The following is a 22,646-nucleotide window of genomic DNA, read 5'->3' on the forward strand; positions in this document are numbered from 1 at the left end:
TTGGTTGGAGGCCTCCCAAATGCCTACGAATGCCCCTAAGGACGCCCACATGCTTTCTAGGGGTAACCAAAGGCAAACGATGTGTTCCCGAAACACTTTCAAGCCACACGTGGCCGCACAGAACGGCCTTGAGGCGCGGTCATGCTGGGTGCTTGGCCCCTCGCCAGCATCCATGTCCAAAACTCGCCTTACACGATCCCTCGCCGACGGGTAAAACCGCCGCCTTTCACGGTTCACAAGTCGTCGTTGAGACATATCTAGGAATGTCTTGTAGCAATACAAATGCTCAAAGTCTCGCACAAGTCCAGAAAAACACGCTTTTCACGAAAGATCGCTCTCGGATGGTGCGCTACTGATGCTGGCTGGAGCGAGAAGAAGGGATATCGCGCATGCGCACCTGGGTCACGCTTCAAAACAAAACAAGGCCTTTGATCCGTGGACTCCCAGCATCCCCCAAGGCGCGTGATTCAAAAGTTTTAGGCTGGTAGGCCTATAAGTATTTTTCCGCGAATTTTAAAAAAAACTTTTGTATGTCGACGTAAAATACGTCCAGTCGGCACCCGACAGACAATTTATCTCGACGTAAAATACGTCCAGTCGGCGTTTAAGGGTTAATATCAAATTCACTCAGCCTCGGAGTAAACATAACAAACCGGAGGAGAAATTTACAATTGATGATCGATTCGTCAACCCTCCGCTAAAAACTAGGATTGATATTCATGTTACACCAATTCTATTCAAATGTCCTTTTTGTTTAGACGCTGACTATGATAACGTGGGTGGAGGTGCAGGTGGATTTAGAGCTGCCAATGGCGGTGTGGCTGGAGGTGGAGGTGGAGGTGGAGGCGTATTAGAACCAGCCCCGACAACTCCAGCTGGAGCTCCCACATCAGCTCCCGATGGAAATTTCAAATGTCCTTCTTTTTTTTAGACCCTGAGTATGATAATGTGGGTGGAGGTGGAGGTGGAGCTGCCTTTGGCGGTGCGGGTGGAGGTGTCGATGGAGACGTATTAGTAGCAGCCCCGACAGCTCCCGCTGGAGCTCCCGGTGGAGCTCCCGCACCAGCTCCTGACTCTACAACTGAATTGGACAAAGCCACAAGTCCGGAAAAAGTGGAGCTGGAGAGGACCTACTTCCCCGAAACGTGGCTGTGGGAAATCGTTGTTATTGGGTAGGTTTGAATTCGGTCGATGTCCTACTCTTACAGAATACAGGATGCTGCTGAGCTCTAAAACAAATGCCTTGTAGGGGGGATAGTGCTGGCAGTGTGCCTCATGTGGTGCAATGTAGTCATTACTTAAGGTTCTTTGCAGCATCCCTTCCTTAAGTCTCCCAGTCGCAACCCCCTCCGTTCATATACTTTTTCTTCCATCTTGCTTTCCACCTTCACCTAACAATTGATTCATATTGCAACTGCGTCGTATTCCTCCTGTTACACCTTTCAAACCATTTTACAGTCAATTTCAGTTTCAGCACAGTGTGACCTCATACGTCCCAGCGTTGGCCTTTGGCCTCAATTCTACATTCTATTTTACTCTAAAAACAAATGGTCTATCTCTAATGCAAGTAGTAATGAATCATGATTAGTCAAAAATCTGTATAAGTAAGTGACAGTAACTTGTATGCGTATGGAAGGTATTATTATTATCATTACTCAGCCATAATGACCAAACTTTGCTGCAAAAAACCTTGTGAAATTGTTTCTCACAATCCCAATCTATTTCCTTAGTATGTTACAGTTTTCGAATTTATAATGAATTATTTTTGTAGGCAAAAAAAAAAAAAAAATCAATAACTATTTAGTCATCAAAAGACCTTTATTTCGTGTCAGGTAGCACTGATATTTTTATCCAAAATCTGTGAAGCATTATTCATTTTTCTCTTTGCTATCACGGAGGCCTTTTGCCCATCCTTAAAGGCTTCTGTATTTATGTAATATTTGCTCAACTAGAATAAGCATTATACTGAAGCACTGCGAACACCTCCTGACCCTGTCCACAGCGAGAGTGGTGAGACGGCAAAGGAGGTCGAACTTCCGGACACAGTAACGACGTGGGTGGGCGAGGCCGTCTGCCTCCATCCAGAGTTGGGCATCGGACTGAGCCCCAAGTCCTCCATCACCTCCTTCGTGCCCTTCTTCCTAGACCTCAGTCACCCAGCCACTGCCCGCAGGAACGAGAAGGTCCCCGTCCTAGTCTCTGTCTTCAATTACGTGAACGAAAGTCTGCCTGTAGTGATGGGGTCCCAGGGACGGAATTGCATTCCTCCCAGGAAGGTCTTCCTGACAATGGTTCGCTCTTCTTTTCAGTGACCCATAGCTGCCAGTTTTGCTCTTGTTTATAAAAGAAACGATTGATATTCTGTTACACGCCTGTCCCTTGTAAATATATATCAACACTCACACTACAGAGTCCACGCTAACATAAACGGATAATGAATTCCTCACACACCAGGTGACTGTTCAGTTGCTGCCAAGTGCCGAATACACGTCCCCAACATATTCGATGAAGACCTGCGTCTCCGGCAGCAAAAAGGAAGTAATGAAGTTCCTGGTGGTGCCTCTGGAGGCCGGGGACGTCAACCTCACCTTCAGTGCCTCCATAGACACTGCCAATGGAAGTTGTGGCGGGACAGTTGACGTCGAAGGAGGTAAAAAGGAAAGAGCAATTTGGGCTTCTGTCTCATCTGGCCGATTTGGCTCAAACTATTAAATGCGTTCTGTCTTCATCGAAAATACATTGAAAACAAAATGATACGTTTTTACTTAAAGACTGAGTAATTCTAAAACTTATTGGGCAAATAAGTGAAATGTTTTACATATATTTAAGTATTAACATACCAATATCTACCTCCTTTCAGCGACACCGTCATTCGCCCTTTGAAAGTGAAATTCGAAGGAATAACTAAAGCATCGACACATGGACATTACTTATGTGGCAGTAAGTGATGAACTGTTGGAAGGTTTCATTGTGGAAAATGTAAAGAGAAGTCACAAGAATATTTACTTGCCTGTACACGTACATTATTCTGTTGTTAGCGATGTGTGCATTACGTAAGATCAACATTGCATAAGACGGTTACTTGAAGTAGGTTTTTATTTGTTTGGGCAGATGACAGCAGCTTTACTTGGCCCGTCGAGAATTATCTTGGGACTGTCAACGGCTCAGATAGAATTTACATCTCTGCTTCCGCTGACCTCCTAGGACCGACCCTTGAGGTAAGAAGAATTCCTCCCAGTTGCTGGAGTCAGTATAGTAATTGTTACTATAAATATCACATCTAAAAACTTTGACAATGCCATTCCTGTCACTTAACCCATCAGCAGTTCCTGTGGTGATTCATTTGTACCATTTTTTAGAACCTGGGAAACCTGATCCGAATGCCTTATGGCTGTGGTGAACAAAATATGCTGAACTTTGCCCCAAACATATACGTGATGCAATACCTGGCATCGTCAGGTCAGCTCACTCCCAACGTCGAGGCTCAGCTTCTGAACTACATGAAAACAGGTAAGCAACTCTTTTTGTTAGTGAGGGTGTGTCTGGTAGTGGTTAGATTTAAGAACATCATTTACATTTCAGCAGTCTGAAAAACTGCCCGTGATGCATGGCAATTAATGTAGCATTCTTCCATATTTTAAACCCTGCATTATCATGAGCAGCACTACCAGCTATAGGGCATGATCCCAGCTAAACAGCGCAAGTGAAGAAGACATTTGGTTTATGTCAAAGCGACAACTACAGCCTCCAGCAGAATGTGGAACTTGATTCTCTGCAACACTGGTACCATACACCCTGGTATGGCTGGTATAGTGATTTGTGTTACGGCATGCCACTCAGAAGTCGTGGATTCGCATATCCCGCAGGGCGATGCAAAATCACTGGCTCTATTTTGTGATCAGTTACTGCTACAGTATTTGGTCTGCGGTGGGAGGTTGAAAACAACTTTCTTTGGGAGCTTGAGTTTCAAGTCAATTGGCCTTGTGTGCTTGTTCCATGTGAATGGGGATCATCTACCAAAAAAATAATAATATGCATATATATATATATATATATATATATATATATATATATATATATATATATTGGTAGTAGTGGGAGACGCGTTCTGTCTTTCATCCATTTATTAGCGCCGACGTTTCGTATCAGCTTGATACATTTTCTAGGCTGAAACGATTACACATCAATTGCGTATAAGTAAAAAGATACACACAATGTTTACCAACACCAAAATTAAAAACCTTTTAATAAATTAAGAATAAAAACAGAGTAAAACAGAAACACAGAATAACAGTGAAAGGGCTAGGAGCGAATACAGAGAAACAAATTAGTAAAATAATAATAATAATAATAATAATAGAAAAATATATAATAATAATAATAATAATAATATTAATAATAATAATAATAATAATAGAACGAACAAGACGCCTACCCACAGCGGTAGCGGAAGGAGAACTGACACGAAAAATTGTTATGGAAGGGAGTGTAAACAAAACAACAGGTAATTAGGCAATAAACAGTTGGGTGGAAGACGATTGGTGGTTAAGAGAAGGTACAGTTAGCTTAATTATTATTGATTCAAGGGTGGTTAGTTCGTCTATATGTCGGGTTCTTCTACAAATATTAAAATGACTGGCATCTATGTGTGTTTTGCAACTTTTACTGTGATTTCTTATGTTAGATTGTTCTGGATTTGATAGTCGACAACCCGTTCTATGGCTAATTCCTTGATGAGAGGAAATTCGGACTTTTAGCAGCCTCCTGGTGCAACCGATGTAAGTGCCGAGATCACATCTGGGACAATTATACTTATAAACGACACCGGAGGCAAACAGGGGGCTGATCTTATCCTTGACTTGGAAGAGTGAGCCGAACTACCGGCTCACTCTTCCAAGTCAAGGATAAGATCAGCCCCCTGTTTGCCTCCGGTGTCGTTTATAAGTATAATTGTCCCAGATGTGATCTCGGCACTTACATCGGTTGCACCAGGAGGCTGCTAAAAGTCCGAATTTCCTCTCATCAAGGAATTAGCCATAGAACGGGTTGTCGACTATCAAATCCAGAACAATCTAACATAAGAAATCACAGTAAAAGTTGCAAAACACACATAGATGCCAGTCATTTTAATATTGTAGGAAGAACCCGACATATAGACGAACTAACCACCCTTGAATCGGACTTTTAGAGCAGCCATCCTGGTGCAACCGATGTAAGTGCCGAGATCACATCTGGGACAATTATACTTATAAACGACACCGGAGGCAAACAGGGGGCTGATTCTTATCCTTGACTTGGAAGAGTGAGCCGAACTACCGGCTCACTCTTCCAAGTCAAGATAAGATCAGCCCCCTGTTTGCCTCCGGTGTCGTTTATAAGTATAATTGTCCCAGATGTGATCTCGGCACTTACATCGGTTGCACCAGGAGGCTGCTAAAAGTCCGAATTTCCTCTCATCAAGGAATTAGCCATAGAACGGGTTGTCGACTATCAAATCCAGAACAATCTAACATAAGAAATCACAGTAAAAGTTGCAAAACACACAGATGCCAGTCATTTAATATTGTAGGAAGAACCCGACATATAGACGAACTAACCACCCTTGAATCAATAATAATCAAGCTAACTGTACCTTCTCTTAACCACCAATCGTCTTCCACCCAACTGTTTATTGCCTAATTACCTGTTGTTTTGTTTACACTCCCTTCCATAACAATTTTTTCGTGTCAGTTCTCCTTCCGCTACCGCTGTGGGTAGGCGTCTTGTTCGTTCTATTATTATTATTATTATTAATTAATATTATTATTATTTGTATTATTATTATATATTTTCTATTATTATTATTATTTTTTTTTAACTAATTTGTTTCTCTGTATTCGCTCCTAGCCCTTTCACTGTTATTCTGTGTTTTCTGTTTTTACTCTGTTTTTATCTTAATTTATTAAAAGGTTTTTATTTTGGTGTTGGTTAAACATTGTGTGTATCTTTTTACTTATACGCAATTGATGTGTAATCGTTTCACAGCCTAGAAAATGTATCAAGCTGATACGAAACGTCGGCGCTAATAAATGGATGAAAGACAGAACGCGTCTCCCTACTCCAATATGTCTATCCCTGAGTGATTGCTCCTGTCTCCATACTTATATATATATATATATATTATATATATATATATATATATATATATATATATATATATATATATATTGTATGAATGTCTTTTGCTGTAATACAACAGTAAAATATAACGATAAAAATGTCCATAAAACACTATTTGAATGTTGCAGCCATATATTTTGAGCACTTCCTTCCGTGCCCCTGATCACTGGTAAACTATGGACGAATGTTGTCTTACAAGTGTATATAAACAAAGCATATGTAAGTGTGGTAGTAAGACTCTGTTGGTATGCAGGTGACCGTTGACCCAGGTAGGATGGGAATCAAATATTCCCTGGTACTTTTTTGGCCTTGTTAACTCCCACTTCTGCCGCACTCCAGTTCATAGTATGATCTTTAGCCCTAATATGTAGGAAAATCCCCGAGCTCTGTAGCGCATAATCGCATGATCTTTTATGCCCTGTTACTCTTTGCGAGATGGATCTGCCCGTCTCCCCAACGTAAATCTCATTACAATTGCTGCATTGCTGCATGCAGTTGTATACTCCAGCTTCTTCTCTTTGATTTAGGTATATACGTTAATGACCGAACTACCTATGGATTTGGGATAATGAAAAATGAAAGGAATATTAGACCTGAGGTGTTCTGTAGCTTTTTGGACGTTTTCATTGTACGGAAGTTTTATTCTATTGTTGAAATCTATTTGTCTGTTGTGAGTAGGACCTTCCGCAGATATTTCTTTCATTTCCATTATCCCAAATCCATCGAAGTTCGCTCATGAACGTATATACTTTAATCCAATCAACGACATGAACCTGTCAGGAGGACATTGAAAATCAGATGACATTGACAAGTTAATCCTTAGCCTCTTCTCAAGCAGATGTTCCAGAAAATACAACCATCAGACGTATCGCAAAAGAATTTTTTTCTGCTTTCTTTTTTTTCTCTGCTCTCTTTGACAACAACAGTGTATTTATCTTATTTTTAAGATTTTGCTGCGAGTTTAGGTTATTATGTCTTGTAATTGTGTAATTTTATATTATTTTATTTTGCTTTGTTAATTTTAATGTAACTTATAGTAATTATGTAATTTGATCTTATTTTGCTTTGTTTTAATGTAACTTATATTACGTCATTGATTTGAATTGTAAATAATATTCCATTATAGATTGCCCGATGACGGAGGAAAGTAAATCTCCGAAACTAGTCGCGAATAAAAGATGGTCTTCATTCAAGCCCTGGTTTTAATATTTATTATTCGTCTCCGATTTCCACGGAACTCTTCTATTGCTGATATATATATATATATATATATATATATATATATATATATATATATATTATATATATATATATATATATATATATATGTATATCGATAAAATATAATTTCTGTCCTATAGGCTACCAGCAAGAGCTACTCTACCAGCACACTGACGGATCCTTCAGCGCATTTGGTAATTCGGACGCCTCAGATCTACTGGCTCACAGCATTCGTGCTGAAGTCCCTCAGTCAAGCGATAGTTACATCACTGTAAGTACAGAAACTCTCTTTCTCTCTCTCTCTCTCACTAACATTCACACAATCACACATACACTTATTTTTATAATGCTATCAGTCGGTTAAGTCAATGACAGCAAGTCGAAAGGCCTACTATGAGATTCAGGGTCTCTGTAATACGGTTTTTTTGGACTCTGCTCCTTGTCAAAGCATCGGATGTAGCTGAAAGTTGACATATGTATATTTTACAACCACACACAATTTTGTCAGCATTATCAATAACCTAAACCCGATAGTTTTAATTTTTATAGAGTAAAAATGATTTAGCCGACGCCATGGCCAATGATTTACGAGCCAAGAGTCTAAAAACATTCATTACGTAAGCAAGGTAAACAAACACCTTTTGACTAAATGTTGCCCCGCCCATCCACCAGACAGAAACTCCATCGGCTCTGAAACCCAAAGACTTTATGAATGGCGGAACGATACATAGATGTGGGTGGGGTATCATGCTAGCGTAGTAATACTACTGTAGCAGTAGTGCCGCAACAGTATAGCAGTAATATACATGAATTAAACGTTTAGGCCAACTGCTGGGAATCCTTGAGGAACATTTAGCACTTCTTACAACTACTCGAGAAATTAGTTTTTTTATAGCCAGAAGTTAAATTTTCTAATCCAACAATGCCCATGGTAGCCTTCAGTTGTTATCCTGAATTATAACGAGGCGAAAGTGGGTGGAGCCTCATGAAGTCACCATTCTGACGATAATTGATTGGTGAAGGTTTAAAGCCAATATACGGTACCGGCTATTTTTTTCAGTAAATAGGTAGATAGCCAATAAATAAAAATTGTTTGACATTGGATATAGTAGTTATCAATCAAGCTTGTCTACTATGTTTTTTGATAATTACCAACTATTCCCTACATCTTGTTAATCTGAAGTGACCTATAAAGTAGACTGCAATTTCTTTGGAAACTTATTTTGGGAGTTAGACTAATATCGAAGTATTTTTGTATTTATTAACATATTTTGTTGGTTTGTTCATTATGACAATTATCAGTGGAGAGGTTCCAGAGTTCATAAAGGTGTACTGCTTTGCTTGTATTTAAATTTGTATGTCATTGTTGCCAGAAGTCTAGCCTTCGTTACGTATAGCCAATCATCCATCCGAGAAAGAGGGAAGAAATGCTGTCATAAGTTTACGTAACGAGTGCGTTCGAAACCCTTTCTCTGAGTAAAGTTGGCCCGTCTTCAAAAAAGGTCACGTTTTACATTTATAAGTACCAAATTTATTCAACCTACGTAGTGCAGAATACACTTAAAATTTATGTGTTGATATCATATGTATTCTGAATAAGCGTTATATTTATGAAATGCATAGATAAAAGTTATTGCGAAAAAACCGTGTTACAGAGGCCCTGAATCTCATAGTAGTAACAAAACATCCCTTGTTTCGCTTTTCCCTTCGTGGCTGCTGCCTTTATTTAGACATTCATCACGTTCTATAACTTCGTGAATCAGTTATGAAATATGAAAAATATATAGGCAGCGACTGAAGGCTGATTCTCTTGCGTTTGTTTGAATCCAAATGAAGGGTGAAAGGTGATAAGTTAGTCGAGCTTTATGTCAATAATAAGTATCCAACGTCTTAGAGTGATGGGGTGGAAGGTGTTTTAGAACAAAATGGCTTTATAAATAGGAGACACAGACTCGTACACGACTCTCGGGATAAGTATGAAACATCTATGGGAATGCAGTAGTATACATACGAGGGTATTAATATGCCCGCTGACGTAGTGTTTCAACGTCACAACAGACTACTCAAACGTAACAAGACAAAACTTTCCACATGTTTATATTCCATTTTTGAAGTCACAGGCTACAAAATATGACAGTAGTCAATTATGTCAATGTATATATCTATATCTATATCTATATATATATATATATATATATATATATATATATATATATATATATATATATATATAATAACTACAAATGTCCTTTAATATCTAATTCGCTCTACCTCGGAATTAATATATTTTCATATATGCTTAACCGAGGGAATTTTATTAGCGATAATAGAATTGGCGATCGACAGGCGCGAACCAGTGACCTCCCAATCCTAGGACTGGCAGTGAAGCCTTAAACCACCCCGACACCGCAAGAGATTTAAGTTCATGCCAATGCCGCCTCCCATCAGGTGGGAGGCGGCATGAACTTACATCTCTTGCGGTGTCGGGTGGTTTAAGGCTTCACGGCAGTCCTAGAATTGGGAGGTCGCTGGTTCGCGTCTGTCGATCGCCAATTCTATTATCGCTTAATAAAATTCCCCCTCGGTTAAGCTATATGATATATTAATTCCGATTGTGGTAGCGAATTAGATATTAAAGGACATTTGTAGTTCGATATATGTATATGAATCACGGTAATGTGATAGACTTATATATATATATATCATATATATATATATATATATATATATATATATATATATATATATATATATAATGAAACATATTTTGATGGTTGCCAGGTTCCCCTGAAAGCTCTTTGGATACCAATCACTAGACCGGAATTTTTCTAGTTTTCTATTTACCTATCTATGAATTTTTCGCTCTTTATTTTCTGTATTTCCCTTTACTTCCTCTTACTTCTTCCTAATGAACACCATAATATTCTTTGGAAGCTTGAATTTCAAGTCAGTGGCCCCTATGGTGGGTTTGTTTCACATGAATAGGTTTTCATCTACTGTACATACTTAATAATAATAATAATAATAATAATAATAATGAATAAAATAATAATAATAATAATCAACTATCTTCATCCAGGTGGATTGGAAATCTCCTCCTTTCATCCAAAACTTGGCTGCTGTCACTTCAAAAAACGACGACGGCTGCTTCCAATCCGTCGGCTTCGTGATTCACAGCGACATGCATGGTAAGTCATTTGCTGGGGATTTCTGTCAAATTATTCTGGATTGTTTGTGTCCTTCAGACTTTCAATATCACAGCATTCTACTATTTTGCCTCATTTAGCGCTGGATGACCTCAGGGTTCATGTTGTTGCTGTTATTATCATTATTAAAGGAAGGAGATTAACCAGCCTAATGAGTCATGCTTGACTCCTACAGGCTGGCCCGAAAAATTTCGTGAGAAAAAAAAAACATATATACATATGTATACATATGAGCTTGACCACATCACCGTGATTCATATATACGCATTAAGCTACAAATGTCCTTTAATATCTAATTCGCTCTACTTCAGAATTAATGTATTTTCATATTTGTTAACTGAAGGGAAATTTTTAGTTGACATCAACTAAAAATTCCCCTTCAGTTAACGTAAATGAAAATGTATCAGTTCTGAGGTAGAGCGAATTAGATATTAAAGGACATTTGTAGCTTAATGCGTATACATATATATGTACATATACACATATACAAACATACATACACATATAAATTTATAATATATATGAAATCTGGTTTTAAAAAATATATAAATATTATTGAAAAAAATTTAAATTTAATATTAAATCTAAACTGTTCTTGCTGTACGTACCTGATTTCATTTTTAACAATTTTCCTTTTTTAGTTTATCTCCAGTTAAAAGTTAAGTATATCTTAAGTTTAACCAGACCACTGAGCTGATTAACAGCTCTCCTAGGGTGGCTGGCTCGAACGATTAGATATTTTCACGCGGCTAGGATCCCAATTGGTTACCTAGCAACGGGACCTACAGCTTATTGTGGTATCCGAACTGCATTATATTGATAAATGAATTTATAATCAACAGAAATAATTTCCTCTGGTTCCGCGTTAGCAGAGTCGGGAATCGAACTCACGACTACCAATGCAGTAGGCAAGCGCATAAACCAAACCCGTCCAACGAGGAACTTTTAGCAAAAAGAAACAGGAATACTACATCGTTCGAAGTGATTTACAATATTGTTTTTTGGGAGAAATGGACGCCCTGCAATTAAGGTAAAATAATTATGACTGCGCAAGTTCCTCATTGGACGAGTGGTTTTTTGCACACGGCTACCAGTCGGTGGTCTGTCGGGCAACGCGGAATCAGAGGAATTTATTTCTGTGATAGAAATTCATTTCACGATATAATGTGGTTCTGATCCCACAATATAAGCTGTAGGTCCCGTTGCTAGGTGACCAAAAGGTTCCTAGCCACGTAAAAATATCTAATCCTTCTGGCCATCCCTGGCCATCCTGGGAGAGCTGTTACCCAGCTCAGTGGTCTGGTAAAACTAAGATATACTTAAGACTGCGCATACACTTTCAGGAGGTGTCGATGGTTGCAGCAGCGTCGCTCGCGCCTCTCACGGCCTACGTCCTCATATCTCTTCTGGAAGGAAATCTGACAGTGGACCCCCAGGTCATAGCAAACGCCGTCGCTTGCATCACCACAGCCACCACGAGCAACAGCACCTATATCAAGGCCCTGACGGCATACGCTCTCTCCTTGCGGCGACAGCAGCGCTGCTGCTACGCTCATTTCAGATGTGTACAACAGTTTGACGACATCAGGAAGTCCAGGTCTGTCTCAGGCTCTGACGGTTGAAGCTGCCCGCCTACCTCCTCCTGGCCATGCTGAATGAAAAACTCCTGGATCTTACACTAACTGGGCGTCGGATATTGCCAAGCTCATATCAACTTATCACAATGGACAAGGAGGATTCGTCTCGACACAGGTTAGTTCTCCTGGTCAGTCGGGGCAGTGATGAATGGTCGAGTGACTGTGATGTTTTTCATTTCTTCTTCTTCTTCTCCAGCTGGTTCCCATTTTCATATGGGGTCGCCGTTTTGGATGAGCCGTTTCCATCTATTTCTATCCGCGTTTCTGCCTCATCAATTCCCTTCTCAAGAAAGATGGAAGGACTGTGATGCTTTCATTTGATCGATACGAAATCCATTATCACTTGTTCACGTGCGATGAAACTGTGTTCGTAATATCAAGATATTGCTTGATACCATGACATCAAGACAAAATTGTAGAGTTGCTTTTATAAGTAGAAATACCGTTATAAAATCATGAAAGCACTGACGATTTCGTTTGTGCTTTTGTCGATATACTAGATCGGTAAGCAGGTGACATCTTTATCCCATTTTCACCCCTCCGTTACTTTACCTCTGAAAACATACAATTCATAAAAAAAAAAAAAAAAAAAAAAAAAAAAAAAAAAAAAAAAACAATGAATTTATTCATTCATCTTTTAAAGCTATCTGCATAGAATGGTCACATTATGTGGAACAAAATTCTTCTACTATGTGAGTTCATTTTCAAAAAATCTACCTTAAATGATTCTCTTCACATTGTCACGTTATTTACTTTATTAAATTGATTTGAGATATTAAAAGTCAGTACTGCAGGGACCTCCCAGATATTAGAAAAAATTCCTGTTTTTCATAGAGCGGGCACTGATCTTTCTTATTATTTTTACGCATCTCTTGAAAAAGGGCCACAGAGCGAACCTGAAAGTACTCGAGTGTTGAGTAAAAATAAAATTTATACTTATAAGTAAACACGTTAGACACATAAATTTTGTGGGTTTCTTTTTCAGTTATTATTATTATTATTATTATTACTTATTATTATTATTATTATTATTATTATTATTATTATTATTATTTATTATATTAATATTATTATTAATAATTAATTAAGATATCATTATTATTGTTATCAGTATTACTTTTCATATGGAACAACCCCACCAAAAGGGCCCCTGACTTGAAAATCAAGCTTCCAAAGAATATTAATGTGTTCATTAAGAACTAAGAAGAATTGAAGAAAATACACACAGAAGAGATCCCACTTATTATAAAAAAGAAAAAAATTAATTAATAGAAAAACTAATAAAAACATATCCACATTCAAAAAGAATAGTATTAGGGTATGGGTGCATTCCACTTTACCGTGAAGTTCCAACTTTTAATTTGATTTTCGACAGGACACAGTGGTTGCTCTGCAGTCCTTCGCAGCCTTCAGCGAAGCCTTCCCGCCCACAGGAACAAATCTCACCATATCAGTCAATGCTGGAAGTCAGTCGTTTGACATTGATATCAATTCAGAGAACCGTCTCGTCCTGCAGACCAGCTACGTCACGGGCGATCCACCTTTTGACGTCACAGTGACTCCGTCTGGGAGTGGATGCGCTCTTGTCACGGTATGTTTTGAGGTCGACTCATACACACACACACACACACACACACACACACACACACACATATATATATATATATATATATATATATATATATATATATATATATATACATATATATATATCTTGCATTCCACATGGTCCCGTGGGTGAAGCATATAAGAGATCCTCACGTGAAAATGAAAGAAGGTACCAAGACTTTCAACTTTTGTTCCAAAGTCATCTTCTTAGGGTACTAAACAATTTTAAGAAAACAACTTACACAAGAAAGCAATATGAGGTCTCTAATAACAAACGTTCATTTAAAAAATACCTTTAATGTTCTTTTTAAATACTACTAATACATTTTGGGAATACTCATCCACTTTGATAGTTACAACACTAATTTCAGGTCAGTCAGCCATTAAAAAAATGTAGTGGAAAAACTGTTGATCCGATTATTGGTTTAATTGTACAGAATTGCCTTGTCTGTCCGTCCTCAAATCTTAAAACTAGTAAGGCTAGAGGAATGCAAATTGGTATGTTGATCATCCACCCACCATTCATCAAACATACCAAATGCAGCCCTCTAGCCTCAGTAGGTTTGATCGTATTTAAGTTAAAGTTTAGCCATAATCATGCTTCTGGCAATGGTACAGGACAGGTCACCACGGCCGGCTCATAGCTTCATGGGAAGCAGCTCATACAGTATTATAACGAGACCAGCGAAGTATAGATCCATTTTCGGTGGTCTTGATTATAAGCTGTATAGAAAACGCGATTTCTTCAGCGTATTTTCGACTTGTTTATTCAAATGCTAATCTAAGACACTTGAATCCTCAGATTACCCACCAGTACAACGTCAAAGAAGAGCCAGAGAGCTCTGCTTTTAAAATGTCTGTCAAGACGGACAGAGAAAACTGCTCATCTAACAGTTCCCTGGAAATTTGTGCTTCTTACACCAATGAGGACTCCGTATCCAACATGGTTGTCATGGAGATCGACCTCCAAACAGGATACTCGGCAGATGAGGACGACTTGAGAGGTCTCGTCGCTCAGCAAATCATCAAGCGTTACGAGGTAATTGTTTTGGTAACCATAGTTTCCTCTACTGGACGAGTCGGTTTGAGTACTCGCCTACCGATCTGTAGCCGAGTTCGCTCCCAGCTGCTGCCAGCGTGTGGAATAAAAGGAATGTATTTCTGGTAGTTCTAAACCCATTTCTTGATATAATGTGTTCGGATCCCACAATAAGCTGTATAGGTCCCGTTGCTAAGTAACCAATTTGGTTCATAGCCACGTAAAATAAAAATCTAATCCTTCGGGCAAGCCTTAGGAGAGCAATTAATCAGCTCAGTGGTCTGGTAAAACTAAAATTTACTTAACTTTTGTTAACCATAAAACTATTTCCTTGAAAGCTTCGCCAATTTTGTCTAATGTTTAATTTTTATTTTTGAAATAAATATGATACTTTGATTAATCTCCTGTCAGCCTTAATGAGATAATTTTGTATGAAACTGCTCACTGCAAATGCATATATTCCTGAGGGAGTTATAAGAAATCTTTAGCACTGAAGATACATCAAGAATATTACCGGAAACGACAAAAGGACGCCAGTTCAGATTCGCGTTTTATAAGACATTTGGGAATGTTTATTTTATCGGCTTCATACTAACCTACATCGTTTGCTTTCCATAGGAGAAAGATGCGATTGTCTTCCTTTACCTTGAATCGGTCGGTGGCTCCGAAGTCTGTGGCTCCTTCCACGTCCTGAAGGGCTTCGAAGTCCAAGATCTTCTGCCCGGCACCGTCACCCTCTACGATTATTACACACCTGAATTCAGGCTGACTCAGGTACTGTATAGCTTCGATAAAGGGAATACCTGATGATAATTGCTATTCGACCAGATTATTATCATTAGTATTTTACTTTGTAACACAATCCTTTGACAATGTCGATCGCTTTTGAATATGCAAGACATAATTTCATATCGTGTTAGAAGAAAATTCACCTTACACTAAAAAAATATAAATATCAGAATAATTTATAAACAGGATGTTGAAGATACCCTCTTGTAGAACAATAAAAACAGAGTGGAATTATTTAACAGTGCCACCCTTTTTTCGTTAAACACTTGAATTAACACTAACTCAGGCAATGTATGTCTTCAAGTAAGCAGAATAGCTAATGTTAAACCTAACTGACTGTATTATGATTGTTATTTTTCTTTGTGACACCAATACTCTGACACTTTTGATCGATTTTGAATATGACAAGAAATAATTTCATAATTTTGTTTGGACGACATTCCCCATAAATAATTAGAAAATATAACCATATGGACTGAATTTATGAACACCAACTTCAAGAAGCTATTTTGCACAACGACAATAACAGAGTTTTGTTTTAATTGTTTCGCTCTTTCTTTCGTTTCAGTCATTTGAAATTGAAGACACATGTGAGTCAGCGTGAAGTGTGTGTTTGGCTCCTTTTGGTAAACGATGGATGGGAAATGACTGCACTGCAATATGTACAAAACGTTGAAAAAAACAAAAAATAATTTAAGTTATTGGTCTTAGAGACGCCTCGCATTTCAGACAAAAATGTTAAATGTTTTTATTGGTCATTATTTCTGATTTTATCGGACACGAACCCTTCCTCATTTGATTTCTGAAGGTACATCAATAACATGGCGACCATTTCCTTGTTTTACGGAAAATATCCCTGAAAAATTTAAAAAATGAACAGCTTGTTTAAAAGAAAAAATTCACTTTGACAGAAATATCAAACTGTTCTGTGCACCTGGTATGACACTTTTGCCTTTCGTTTATCAGTCTTCTCCTTTCACCTACCTTCCGAACTGCTTTTATCATCATTCACCTCTGCATTTCATATATTCGAACGGTCACCACTAATTTGCATCATCCATGTTCCTGGATGAAATCAGTTCTTTCCATTGTCTCGTCTGATCTGCCATCAAACTCTTTGATTTGTTTCAATAATAAAACAATATTTTGAGTGTTTGGTTGGCTTTAATGGTGGAGGGGGTACAGAGTGCTTTTAATCCTTATTAATATTATTTATCATTATTATTATTATTAGTATTATTATTATCATTATTATTCAGTACTAGATTAAACCTATCCATATCTAACAAGCCCATCAAAGGGCCACTGCCTTGATATTCAAGCTTCCAAAGAATATTAAGGTGTTCATTTGGAATAAGTAAGAGGAAGTAAAGTGAAACACAGAAAGAAGAGATCATACTTATTAAAAGAAAATTAATTGATAAATAGATAAATAAATAAAAATGCATTAAAATGCAAGAGGAATAGTATTGGGGTAGTAATGCTTTGCATTTTCGCTTGATCTTCTGAAGTTGTAATAAACCAACCTATTACAATAGTTATTTGAAAAGGATTCCAAGATCATGGATCCTGAATAAGTATCAAACTTTAGTAACAATTACGACTTTGTTGATTATTCTATCAAACTAACATCATCCACTTTACATTGGCTCATTCTAACTTACGAAATGGTTATGTCACTTTCAGTGGTTTTATAATCCATTATTGTATCTTTTATTAAATATGAAGTTATTCTTTATATAGTCTAAGGGATCATCTGTAAAAGCTTGGTAATAATTATTTGACTAAGGCTGAATTTTGTGTTTAAAATAATTCTTCAAAGATTATGCAAAATATAAAATGCAATTATTTTCCTTGTTTCTTTTATCACCTTCATTAATGTATATACACATCTACATATACATATAGCCTATATATGACTGTGAAATATATTCTGTTAAAACAGAATTCCATCTAATACAATGAGCTGATAAAAATACCAAAACGTAGAAAGTAAATACTATATTTCAGAGACCAAACTGTCTCTCTCTCCAGGCAGGTGATGAGAAAAAGTTACAGAAAAAGCGGTATTTATACCAAGAGATCCTCAGGTCAGCCATATAGTCACCCCAACTGACAATTCCTCTTTAATCTTTTAATCGCTAATCGGAGAAAGATTTAATCTATAATATCTGAGTCCCACGATCCTTTAGAAAGATTCATTGTGTGTCTTTGTTCAATCAAAGCTGATTCTACCATCTGCCTTTTGAACTGACAATTGCTGCTGTAAATTATATGTGAAAAATACCAGTTTATTCTGTATATACATATTTATGTATACATATATATGTATATATATGGTTATAAAAGTTAAGTATATCTTAGTATTACCAGACCACTGAGCTGATTAAAAGCTCTCCTAGGGCTGGCCCGAAGGATTAGATTTTTTTTCTACGTGGCCAGGCACCAATTGGTCAAAGAATATTAAGGTGTTCATTAGGAAGAAGCAAGAGAAAGAAAAGGGAAATAGATAAAAATGTTTTAAAATGCAAGGAGAATAGTATTAGGGTAGTAATGCATTGCATCTTCGTTTGAACTTGGGAAGTTCCTATTACAGAATAGAATAGAGCAGAATACAGAATTATCATTATTATTATTATTATTAATACTATTATCACTATTATTTAGTAGACAAAACCTACTCATATGCAACCAGCCCACCAGATTTCCAAACAAGAAAAAGCTTTTGGCATCGAAAATTACCAAAAAATGAGACGAAGGTCCCTTACAGTAGACCTAAAATTAGAAACAATGATAATGAGTAAAAGGGAGACAAGAAGAAGAGAGCGAAAAGATAAACAACATTGTAACAGAAAGTTTCGTCACGTGAAATGTCGGGGAGCCAAACAAGGCAAATAGAGGCGAAGTGATGCGAAAAATATCCAAAACTAATGAAAAAACATGATATCAAGCACGGAGCTAAACAGGAAGTCTCTACCTTACAGGGAATTTCTGCGAAAAGAGTTTAGTAATCAGTTTTGATGCTCAGATAATGAAATATTCAATGTATCAAAGCTCTGAATGAAAGGGTCCGATGGAAAGAAACGCCAAAGTTAATTACGTCTAGGTTTTTTTACCAACTCTCCCTTTTGCCAAAGGAATATCTGAAATAGCAGGGGTTGATTAGAATGTAACGCATCTCGGAGCATGTTTGGGCTTTTCAAAGAAGCGTGTATATAGGTACACACACAAACGCGTTCACAGAAACACACGCACATATTCATATAAGTATATATATATATATATATAATATATACATATAAAAGAATAATTCTCAATAAAAGGCCCATTAAAAACGCTCTGGTTTAAAGAAGCCAAGGACTATTTCGGTGGACTAACTCCCACCCTTATCAAGTAGTTGAATGACAGAAGGAGTTGCATAGCGAAATATATAGTGGGAAATATAACCTTAGGTGATGCCCAAGAAGGTCACCGCTAAGCCGACGTTGGTTGTGTTAATTGTCATAATCCGCTTCATCGTTGCCTTAAGGAAGATATGGTCTATCTAGTCAGAGTCCCAGGCTCCATTTGGAAAGGTTGATCTTATTATCTTGTGTAAAATGTTATAATAATACATATATTTGTGTGTATATATATACACAAGCACACATTATATATATATATATATATATATATATATATATATATATATATATATATATGTATATATGTATATATATATATATATATATATATATATATATATATATATATATAAAGAGTAAAACCAGCACTTGTATCTAAAACATCCTTTATTTTCTTATGACCTCCGTTTTTCGGAGTAACTGTCTCCATCATCAGGTCTATACAAAAACACAGAAAGAAAAAAAAATTAAAAATCACTAAATACGATCGATCATTAGAATGAAGAAGTGTTACACAAAGGTTACATTGTATATATAATAAAAACAAAGTAATGTACAAGCATAAAAAAGGGAAAGTAAGCAATATTAAAAAATAAATAAATAAATAAATATATAAATAAATACCTGCATCATGAAGGCATACAAACATACACACTAAAAATTTAAAAACACAGCATCTCCGTGGACCTCTCGTTGTTACTGAGGGAAGTTTCAACTTAAAAGTGTAGAGACTTTCTACTATTGCCAGCCTCCATGGGGGCCACTCGACTAGAGAGAATGGAAATGAATCTAACCTAAGAGGGTGATCACTATTTTCTGCGTCATCCCGTATGGCACTGAATGGTGGTTTTGCTAAAAGCCTGTTTGTCCTAACTGATCTTCCCAAGTGTTCAAACCATCGTACACGTGCTTGGCGCTTTGTGTAACACTTCTTCATTCTAATGATCGATCGTAATTTAGTGATTTTTAATTTTTTTTTCTTTCTGTGTTTTTGTATAGACCTGATGATGGAGACAGTTACTCCGAAACCGGTAGTCATAAGAAAATAAAGGATGTTTTATGTACAAGTGCTGGTTTTACTCTTCTATCAAGACTCCGTTTTCCAAGGGATAGATCAGTTGCAGATATATATATATTATATATATATATATATATATATATATATATATATATATATATAATATATATATATATATTATATATATATCATATATATACATATATATATATATATATATATATATATATATATATATATATATATGTATATATATAGTATATATATGTATATATATATATATGATATATATATATATATATATATATATATATATATATATATATATATATGCATATATATGATATATATATATATATATATATATGTCTATCACATTACCGTGATTCATATACACATATCGAAACTACAATGTCCTTTTAATATCTAATTCGCTCTACCTCGTTGTTAGGGTGGTTTAATTAAGGCTTCCACTGCCAGTCCTGAATTGAGAGGTCGCTGGTTCGCGCCTGTCGATCGCCAATTCTATTATCGCTTAACAAATTCCCCCTCGGTTAAGCATATATGAAAATATATTAATTCCGAGGTCAGAGCGAATTAGATATTAAAGGACATTTGTGGTTTGATATATATATATATATATATATATATATATATATATATATATGTATGCTTGTGTATATATACACACAAATATATATATTATTATTTATAAACATTTTTATCATAATAAAATACGCGAGCTCATTGCCGTATCACATTCATGTCTCTAGTATCAAATGAAAGTCTCGTAATGATTCCACTTTATATTTTCCATAATCTGTGCAATGATGCTGCAGAACACAATCCAGCCTCTTCGATTAGGTCCGAACAGAGACCGAAAGTACTTGGCTATCTCGCTTTTTTCATTTTTCCTTCGTGGCAAAAACCCTTTATTTATACATAGCATCACGTTTTATATACTTCGTGATCAAGTTATTCATATATATATATATATAATATATATATAATATATATATATATATGATATATATATACTATATATATATATACATATATATATATATATATATATATATATATATATATATATATATATATATATATATATATAATGTGTGCTCGTGTATATATATACACAAAAATATATATATTATTATAAACATTTTTATACAAAAGATAATAGGATCAACCTTTCCAAATGGAGCCTGGGACTCTGACCAGATAGACCATATCTTCCTTAAGGCAACGATGAAGCGGATTAAGACAATTAACACAACTAACGTCGGCTTAGCGGTGACCTTCTTAGGCATCACCTAAGGTTATATTTCCCACTATATATTTTGCTATGTAACTCCTTCTGTCATTCACTACTTGATAAGGGTGGGAGTTTAGTCCAACCAAAATAGTCCTTGGCTTTAAACCAGAGCGTTTTAAGGGCCTTTTATACTTGAGACTTATCCTTTTATATGTATATATATATATATACATATATGAATATGTGCGTGTGTTTGTGTGAACGCGTGTGTGTGTACCTATATACACACTTTTTTTAAAAGCCCAAACATGCTCCGAGGATGCGTTACATTCTAATCAACCCCTGCTATTTCAGATATTCCTTTGGCAAAAGGGAGAGTCGGTAAAAAAACCTAGACGTAATTAACTTTGGTGTTTCTTTCCATCGGACCCCCTTTCATTCAGAGCTTTTGATACATTGAATATTTTATTATCTGAGCATCAAAACTGATTACTAATTTATGGCATCTATAGTATGTGTGTTTTACATGTTTGCAGGAAATATATACAGGCGGCCTCGGTTAACAGCAGGGGTTCCGTTCCTGGCCGCCGCTGATGAGTGATTTTCGCCGTTGAGCGACTTTAAAGTCTACGGCCGCCGCACACCTTCTTTCGGAGCACTACACTGCTTAACAGCGCCTTAGACCATCAACGGCGCCATAATCTAGCGATCGCTCATCAAGTAAAATGTTATTTATGCAGTAGCACTATAGCATTTACTGTACAGTACTACTGTACAGTACATTTATAGTTGTAAATACAACTATTTATGTACAGAAATAAAATACCCTATCTGTAATACATATGTACATTTTCATACACATTTAAACATGAAAACATGAACATTTATAAATTGACAGATCGATCGCTAAATTTGCACTTTTTTATCTCGATATTTTCGGAAGAGCGGCTGGCGGCGGCATCATGGGCAGATAGTTTACCCTAATAGCTACGTATGTAATAACTCTCAATAAAAATGTTAATATTATTTGCATAACCTTTACTATGGTCTGAACAGTTCTTCTACAAATTTTTCATGCCAGATTTGATGACCCTACATGGAAACTTTGGCATAGTAAACAAGTCTTACCTCTCTCAAGGGACCGCTTGATGATATCGTATATCGTCTCCAGCGATATCGTCTTCCTCTTCTTTGGCGTCATTTCCTATGGGCGGGCTAGTAGCTGACGCTTAGGAACCCATGAATGAATGAAGTTAAGCAGTAAAACTAAAACAAGAGAGATGGGCAATTGCTCTACGAAGACCGCC

The 22,646-nt window shown here is 36.6% G+C and overlaps 3 protein-coding genes across 4 annotated transcripts; all 3 read left to right on the forward strand.

Moving 5' to 3' along the window:
- Positions 1-253: 253 nt before the first annotated feature.
- Positions 254-2,712, forward strand: LOC135222124 (alpha-2-macroglobulin-like). The gene is made up of 3 exons (XM_064260293.1): positions 254-1,172; positions 2,003-2,231; positions 2,455-2,712. Exons 1-3 carry the CDS (start codon positions 913-915, stop codon positions 2,710-2,712), a joined length of 747 nt encoding a protein of 248 aa, XP_064116363.1. The 5' UTR covers positions 254-912.
- A 38-nt stretch (positions 2,713-2,750) lies between these two features.
- On the forward strand, positions 2,751-12,208 carry LOC135222125 (alpha-1-macroglobulin-like). The gene is made up of 6 exons (XM_064260294.1): positions 2,751-2,776; positions 2,861-2,940; positions 3,112-3,218; positions 3,360-3,510; positions 7,521-7,651; positions 11,930-12,208. Exons 1-6 carry the CDS (start codon positions 2,751-2,753, stop codon positions 12,206-12,208), a joined length of 774 nt encoding a protein of 257 aa, XP_064116364.1.
- LOC135221613 (complement C3-like) lies at positions 11,952-16,498 on the forward strand. 2 transcript variants are annotated; one of them, XM_064259281.1, is made up of 5 exons: positions 11,952-12,338; positions 13,599-13,814; positions 14,634-14,870; positions 15,489-15,644; positions 16,228-16,498. In XM_064259281.1, exons 3-5 carry the CDS (start codon positions 14,685-14,687, stop codon positions 16,261-16,263), a joined length of 378 nt encoding a protein of 125 aa, XP_064115351.1. In that variant the 5' UTR covers positions 11,952-12,338; positions 13,599-13,814; positions 14,634-14,684; the 3' UTR covers positions 16,264-16,498. The 2 variants fall into 2 exon arrangements, with proteins under 2 accessions (XP_064115351.1, XP_064115352.1); XM_064259282.1 differs by lacking the exon at positions 13,599-13,814.
- The last annotated feature ends 6,148 nt before the right edge of the window (positions 16,499-22,646 follow it).

This window comes from Macrobrachium nipponense, chromosome 3, assembly GCF_015104395.2.
Source record: "Macrobrachium nipponense isolate FS-2020 chromosome 3, ASM1510439v2, whole genome shotgun sequence".
NCBI classification, from domain to species: Eukaryota; Metazoa; Arthropoda; class Malacostraca; order Decapoda; family Palaemonidae; genus Macrobrachium; species Macrobrachium nipponense.